The 8,360-nt window shown below is 35.3% G+C and overlaps 1 protein-coding gene across 1 annotated transcript; it reads left to right on the top strand.

Annotated features, from left to right (window-relative positions):
- The first annotated feature begins 3,582 nt into the window (after window positions 1–3,582).
- LOC125679479 (uncharacterized) lies at window positions 3,583–8,329 on the top strand. Its single transcript, XM_056157120.1, has 5 exons — window positions 3,583–4,327; window positions 4,449–4,689; window positions 4,782–5,006; window positions 5,118–6,018; window positions 7,545–8,329. Exons 1-4 carry the CDS (start codon window positions 3,614–3,616, stop codon window positions 5,324–5,326), a joined length of 1,389 nt encoding a protein of 462 aa, XP_056013095.1. The 5' UTR covers window positions 3,583–3,613; the 3' UTR covers window positions 5,327–6,018; window positions 7,545–8,329.
- Window positions 8,330–8,360: the final 31 nt, after the last annotated feature.

The raw sequence follows: 8,360 nt of genomic DNA, 5'->3' as shown, positions 1-8,360 counted from the left end.
AAATTTATTTATTGAATATTGTTTAACGTCCCTATCGAGAATATTTCACTCATATGGAGACGTCACCACTGTCGGTGAAGGGCTGCAAAATTTCGGCCTATGCTCGGCGCTTACGGCCTTTGAGCAGGGAGGGGTCTTATCGTGCTACACCTGCTGTGACAGGGGATCTCGGTTTTTGCGGTCTCCTCCGAAGGACCGATTTAAATAAAAAGGCAGAAGCTAAAAAGAATCAGGAGTGGGGTAATTTTGATTTGAATGTAAATAGGACTGAATTCGATTGATTAAGATTTTGACCTTGTTACTATGTAACTTGATATTGAATATATGGGGCAATAGCGGATTTTCAGTTCTACCATTCCGTGTTTAATCTGCATTTAGTCACTATTACGTCATATTTTTTTAAGGCATAGTCATTTCCGATTTATCGTCGTTAACGTAAATACACAAGTCTATCAAATTGGATGTTGATTCTATGCAAATATTGAACTTATAGATGAGAGTTTCTTGTTCCTTTTACCGTCAAGGTAACCTACAAAGGCTATGTAAGCTAGCGATTGGTATGAATTCGGAAATTCTTTTTGAAAATGTTGGTGTATTACATACAAAAAAATTTGATCTCAAGCTCTTGAAAGTCAATCGCCGAACGGTATAGAAAAATGATTGAATTGTTGGAAAGCATCAATAAAACTGTGGTTAAGAAATCAAGATATACCAGCTATTGAAAGTTGCGACGTGATTTAATATCTTTACAAATATTGGGCACCATTGGAATGAACGGCGACGTTGGCATTACAAATCCGATAATGGATTGGATATAGGGTCTGTAAGTCTCGGCACGTGATCTGCGAGAATTAGCGATAAATTTCACTTCCGGGCAGTCGTAAATGTGAAAGTCATGGCGCTTTCTATAGCCTACTAGGCGTTGTACGTAAATGGCCAGAACAAGCTGACCAAAAAGAGCGAGGCTGCAGTAGAAAGTGGAAGGGTGTTGAGGTTTACCTTCGACCATGAGCTGCGAGTGATAAACTCGTCGGTGAAGGCCTCAATGCGAGATACATCGTACAAAGTTCAAGTAAGGCCAGAGTTCTTTTATTTTCTGTTTAACGGGAAGCGCCGACCCAATTTTATGAAAATACCGAGAGAAAAAATAAAAGAGACCAAACTCACTTTTATTTTTGAAATTCCCGCCGACTGTGCTGTTGTTTCGAAATAAAATCGGGATCGTTGTACATCATTTTTTATTATAAATCATGTGAACGCTTGTCTATTGGGAAACTTCGTCAAATCATTTACAAGCATCTTACTGATGGCGACTGTGTAATTAGCATTGACACTTGCGCGGGAATGGAGGGCCACATGTACATTAAGATCGAAATTAAATGCATCGATTCATCCATTTGCCGAAGCAAAATTGTCAAGACAAAACTAAGCGACAGTGTGGGTCACGTAATATCAGATCTACTGGAAGAATCCGACGGAACAGCTCTTCAGATATCAAGAATCGAAAGTGAGGGTACAGACCTTGAACTAAAGACACCTGTTAATGTCTTAAAAGATTTCGGTTAAGTCTTTCAGTAGTCTTTAGTAAACTTTATATTATAAGAGGACGATGTTTAACAGTAATTTGCTGTAATTTACTCATCTCGATGATAATTTTCAAATCTGTAGAAAAGTTAGTATTCGTTCATCAGCTGAAGTATAAAGCTTAAAAGAATGGATATTACATTCCGAGCTGTTAAACAGATGTCCCAGAAATTTATGTTGATTGAACAATATTTTAGATACAAATCTTTGTCAGCATGGGTAATTAAACTGGACCAGGACACTAACAATAACAAAACTCCCCAAGAAAAGAACATGTTTGATGTTTTGATGTCAGCAAGCAGAAGTTATGTACATTATCCTGCACAAAGGTACATATATTTCACTAGAAATTTATTTTCAATATGTATTTGAAATTGTGGATAAAAAAATCAGGTCTTGACGGAATCTTCCATATCTTGTTGTAGAAAAGAAACCACTTCAAGGGATAGGTTGTACAATGATGTTATCTCAATACTAAAGAATCACAGCATTGGGTTTACCAGCCACCAAGTAAGTGGTGTAGGCAACCACATAGTTTCTACAATAACTCAGGCACTGTGGTACCTAGATCCACACCATGAGAAATTCCAGAAAAGAGGTCTCCAAATGCCCAAACTCTTCAAAGAGATGTGTGGGTACCGTGATCTTAAAGTGCAACATAAGAAAATTCCACAGGTATTCACAAAATCAAACAGACACACTATTGAATATGTGTTTTATTTGTAATACATTATAAAAATACTCTTATTATTTACATGTATATCAATTTATTTTCAGGTTATTTCTAGTGACCTAAGGGAAAATATTGAAAACTTGTCATCACTTCTGACAATACCATGGACAATGAATCCCCAGTTTACGAAATTTTACACGTCATTAGAAGACTTAATTTCGTATTTTAAGAAGTATGAGGAATACTTAAGTGCATGTAACAAGAAGATGAAAGTGAATCACAACAGTACTGTCCCCGTTCGAGATTTTAATGACAACTGGATGCTCAGAGTTGTAGAGCCTGTGGAAAAAGTGACGGTAGAGTATGAGGCTTTGGACTCGTGTGTTAAAGATTTGGTAGAATATCAACCTATTGATATTATCGATTTTGAACCTGATGATAAGGAGACAAGAAGAAAATGGATTACAAACTTATCATTATCAAATTCTGTTGCATTATTTTCATTCCAATATGGAAACTATCTTGGAAACATGAATGTTTTGTGGAAAATTCCTGGGTCAAGTGAAAGGGATACAGTAAAACAAGTACAAATTATCAACAAAGTAAAAAAGAACATAATGAAGTTTTCAACAAGAAAGATGCAGAAGGAATTTATAGATCGATATAAAACCTGTACTGGCCTGCAACCAGTAATTTTAAGGAACATGTATTTATATCTTACAGATTTTGAATATCAGGCAAATTCTGCAAATGCTGCAGAGATTGATGAACGGTTTATGAAGTTTTTGTTGGAAAGTGAAGATTGTGACTTGATTTTTGATTTGCGAAAAAATAATTGTCGACCTACAGAAGAGAAGTTTAAGCCATTCTGGAAAGAATTGAGTAAATTTTTTATGAAAAGGCTGCTGTTCATGAAAGGCGATCAAATGACAAACTTTATTACCATTTGCCATTTCAGTGGAAGATCTCAGACGCCAAATACTTGATAGACTGCCAGAGGGTTCAGAAGCTCCATCTGTGTCTTGACTAAAACTGAACTTTAGTCCCGCAAATGTGTACAACACAACTGTTAAAAATTACACTGGACAATACAACGTACGGTTTGCAGTTCAGCATCTTGACCCTCATTATTGCGCTGTGTTATTTTTAATGCTGAAGGAATTTGCATGTCAGATGTGAGAGTATTCAACTTTTCAATGCATGGATGATAAGGTTATTGTACCTTTGGGTGAACCTGGTCATCCAGTTTCAACTGGAGTACGTGCCCACCATGGAGGCCTGATAGGAGGGTGCATGAAGGTGGTAGCTTTGGACCTTGACTTTCATGTTGGTGGGATCATTCCATCTGTCTGTTTCATGAATGATATACCGGAAAACCCAAAAGACTCGTTTTATAACGGACATCTTTATGTTACTGTTAAAGACAAGGTTTTCCAAGCCTCATCTCCACTGCGACATTCAACTGAAAGTGTGTCTTTGATGCGACAGTGCTACTCAGATGATGATGTAAATCTTCGAACTCCGGTGCTCATCCGTTACACTGATGGTGGACCAGACCACAGGACAACATACAAAAGTGTGAAAATTTGTGCTCTAATGGAGTTCATTGCTCTTGACTTGGACATGATAGTGTGTGCACGAACGGCCCCATGTGGCAGTTATGCAAACCCAGCAGAAAGAACAATGAGTCTCCTTAATTTAGCTTTACAGAACGTAGCATTGGAGCGAACTGCAATGTCTCCAAATTGCGAAATGCAAATTAAGTCAGTAAATTCACTCAAAAGTCTACGAAACTTGGCAAGTAAAAATCAGAGAATTAAAGAAGAGTACACACAAGCAGTTGGTGCAACACTGAACATTTTGAAAGAAAGATTTAAACGTCTAAGTTGGAAAGGAGAAAGTGTATGTGTGCAAGAGGCAGCTAGTCAAGAAGAGATGAATGCTTTGGTGGAGATACTGAAAGTGCTGGATGAGAATATTCAGTCAGACTCAAATTTGTCAAATCTGCAATCTAAAGCAGTTGATGCTTTCCTTGAGTCCCATTCCAGAAGTCGTCAATATATATTTCAGGTATGTAATTAAACAGTTTTCATATTATGCAGGAACATATAACATGTCAGTATAACTCAAGATCTTAATTAAGAATACAGTGTAACATGGTAACTTTGATTTTTTTATAATTTATCTTTAGATCAAGAAGTGTTTGACAGACAACTGTGGGTATTGTGTACTTAATCCTCCCCGGCTTCCAGATGAAGTATTCCAGGGCCTGCATTTTATGCCAGATCCAACAAAGGATGAAAACGGGCAGTACAAAGGCTTTAAGGATCTGTATGGGACAGAAACTAATGATATGGACAGGCCAAGTCTAAAAGGGAAATCTGGAGAATCATCAGAAAGAGACAAGAAATTCAAAGCTGTATTGGTAGGAAGTAAGTACACATAATTACATGTAGTTTTTTTTTTTTTTTTTATATATTATTAAAATATATATTGCAGTAACAACTCTTGTAACTTCTTGCAGCAAAAGTAAGGGGATTTGTGATCTGCACTGAGTGTGGGAAGAGAAGGGGCATTTATGCAAGCAGAAAATTGAACAGAATGGAGGAAAGAGCGGTGGAACGGGTTCAAGAAGAATTACTTTATATATGTGGCAGTCCTTTATTTCCTGGAGGCCAGTATCAGGACATCATTCTGTGCAGACAGAACATCGATTGTTCATCTCCAATTGAGACACAGTATTACGCAGGTATCAATGTTAAGAATTGAAGATGTACACAGTCTCAACTTCATATTTTTTTCATTTCCTACTCTCTGATATTTACTATTTGACTTTTATTATTACTGTTTTATTAAATAGGAGCAACACAGATTTTTGATGCTGTTTGCTTTCACTGTGGAGACTCGGATGTTTCTAACTCTGAGGAATTTAGGCGATTGCAAGAAGATTTCGCCATTGTCCGGCCAATATGCCAAGCATGTCTTCACGCAGGAAAACAAATTTCTACCCGGAATGCAAAAAAAACGCAGAAAATGATTTATACTCATACACTGAATCCAAATAAATGATAAACAAAATTTTACTGTGTGATTGATTTTCATTTTTATCATTTTATTAAAAAAAAAAAAAAAAAAAAACCTCTTTTTGTGAATTATATATTTTTTATTGTCTCGACTCAACATATTTTTAGCTTCTTTTTTTTTTAATTTTATTTCGCCCCCTCGACTCAATATTTTTGGAAAAATTCCCGTTAAACAGAAAATAAAAAAAACTCTGGCCTAAGTGTATATCAACCATTTGACATTGTCATTTTAGGCCTAGAATTCAGTTTAGGGTATTGAATAATAGTAGAAATCTTCTCAGGATAACTATTTTTTCTTCAAAGACATGCGATACAGTCATGTATTTTATTAAAATTTTAGTGGAATATCCCCACCGACTATATAACATGTATAATAGTACTACATACATGTAAAGACGTACACATGTATCGTGTGAAATTTCAAATTACCTACCTAGGTTTTCTATCACTATTTGATATTTCCTAATGGTTTAACACTAACACAGCATTTCATTAAGCAGTAACGTCTTATAAAACAATAGTCAATTGTGTATTCATTATTTATACATGTACATCATGTGTTTTTCAATATTAGGTTTTTCTGGAAGAAAGTGACAATGGTATCATAAAAGATGCTTCTTGCCAGTGTCCAATGGGAGAATTTAAATGTCACCATGTGGCAGCAACACTAATGTTTGGGTAAGTTTAGATAAAAATAATGACTTGTTTACTATGTACCTGACTGTAATTGTGTAATGAGATTTATAATACATAAACCTTAAAGAGACACTACAGCTCATTTTCCACATTTTAATGAAGTGTTTTTTAAACCATATATTGATAAAATGATAAAATTCACATCGATACTGACAATTTTGAACATTTGGGATGCATCAATTTACTCTCAACTGCGCGTTGAAGATCGTCCGGAATTCAAAGGTTTCTTCATGCTGACTCGGACTTTTGAATGCTTATTTACACCACGTGGTTTTGAATGACAGCAAAGGTGTTGTGTAGGAAATTATCTAAATTCCCCTTCAAGGGGGTCCACACTCACCTTTCAAGTACATAAGATTATTCCCTGCTCGTTATAATAACTATTAAATTATAAATAATTATTTCAACAGAAACCCTTCCATGTTCCCATTGACCGATGTTTTTACAACTAACACGTGTCGTGTTCAGATTAAAAATAGCACGTACTTACTTTTAAACGTAGTATCTTCGCAGCTAGTCTCAATGGCAGATTTAGGGGGCCAGTATCCCCCTCCCTTTTTACGCCACAGATTGTGAATGAAAATCAAAATTTTGCACCCGAATGGCCGATTACTTTGGCTAATCTTTGACTTTCACACCCCTCTTCGGAAATCCTAGATCCGCCACTGAGTTACATGCGTTTCTCCGAGCTCTCTGTTTTCCAACGGTCATACTGATCCCTAGGTAAATTTTATTTCACGCATGAGTTTTATCTCATTCTATTTTTAACTCTTTTCTCACAGAATCTGTCAAAATGCTAGATCTATCAACTACAATTTCTCTCACTGGACGACATGCTGCACTGTTTACTGTCTATGCGCATGCGTCTGAAGACTAAAAGGAGGAGACTCGATATTTTTTGTATAGGCCATCAAAAAGTATTAATTTTTACGTTAAAACGATAATTTTTAACTTTAAATATAATAAGTGTTATTTTCGTAAAGTTCATACTTTCAACAATGCAACAAAAATTGAGAAAGCGCTGGGAAAATTGTCATTTCATGATTTTTGCGCAAAATGAGCTGTAGTGTCTCTTTAAAAAGTGCCAACGGGATATTCTGGCTTGTTGCTATTTTTTACTTGCTTGCATGGTATATATACATGTAGGATCTCACATGGTTTGTGGTTTGATATGATTTACTTTCAACGAGTTGTGTTTTCTATTCCCGAGCCTTGGCGAGAGGAGAGAAAGCACAAAACCAGTTGAATTTAAATCAAATCAAACCACAATCCATGGGAGATTCTTTTTATCACATGTTAACCCCACCTTGGTTATTCATTTACCTTACAGTACTGTATAGTTGGGAATTTTGGTTCGTTCTGACATTGTAAACAAATTACGTAAAACTGACGTTTGTGATGTCACTGGATAAAGGAGTAAACATGTGATAAATTGTAATATGACATGTATATTACATGAATTTATATTAGCATTTTTCTACTCATGAAAAATTTACACATATTTGTAGTTATAAGAGGGCAAGTAAAACGGACGTTAAGTGTAGTTGGGTCAAACATCCCAAGTCAGCGCCACCTAAGGAAACAGTAACTATGCAGGAGCTGTATCCATCAAATCAGCCTAATTACACGTACATATTTCAGTTATGTTTTTGATATTGATTAAAATTATGTTCTCCATTAAACAACTAGTATCATTTGCAGATTGCTCAAGCATTACTTGAATTTTTTTTTGTAATCGAAGAAGTCGAGTCTGTCTGATCCCTTAAAAAAAAACAAGAAAGTTTTAAGTTATGCTTTTTTTTTTATTTTTATTTTTTTATAAATCAGAGCACTCAAAAGAGTTGTAATGGATGACGACAGGTTATTTTTGCATAATCAACTCGGCCAATTGGGGCACTTTACAGGTTGTTTTCATCTCTCTGAAAACAGTTTCCTTGTTTATGAGCAGTTTTCCTGCTTAGGACTGACCAAGAGTTTTGCATGTCTTTTTTTAATAGTTATTAATAAGATTTACTTGACAGATGTTGTTGACAGATTTTAGTATTGATTGATTTTAATATGTATGCAGTATTTGCATTGTTTATTCCAGAATTATTGACATGTTTTATTTTCCATTATTTGAAATACTTTAATAAGAATTTCACTGAAAGTATTGTATTTGGAAGTAATAGATGATTTGAACATATCTTATTTTATAAATAGACAAATGGATTGGTTACAAGTTCTAGCAACTTAGAAGTAAATGGGGAAAAAAACTCCTTGTTTAGTTTGTAAAGATAAATACATTCAATTCTCTACACAATATTTTCATGAACATGTATCAA

The sequence above is a fragment of the Ostrea edulis genome, chromosome 2 (genome assembly GCF_947568905.1).
Source record: "Ostrea edulis chromosome 2, xbOstEdul1.1, whole genome shotgun sequence".
NCBI lineage: Eukaryota > Metazoa > Mollusca > Bivalvia > Ostreida > Ostreidae > Ostrea > Ostrea edulis.
This window is presented reverse-complemented; position numbering and strand designations above follow the sequence as displayed.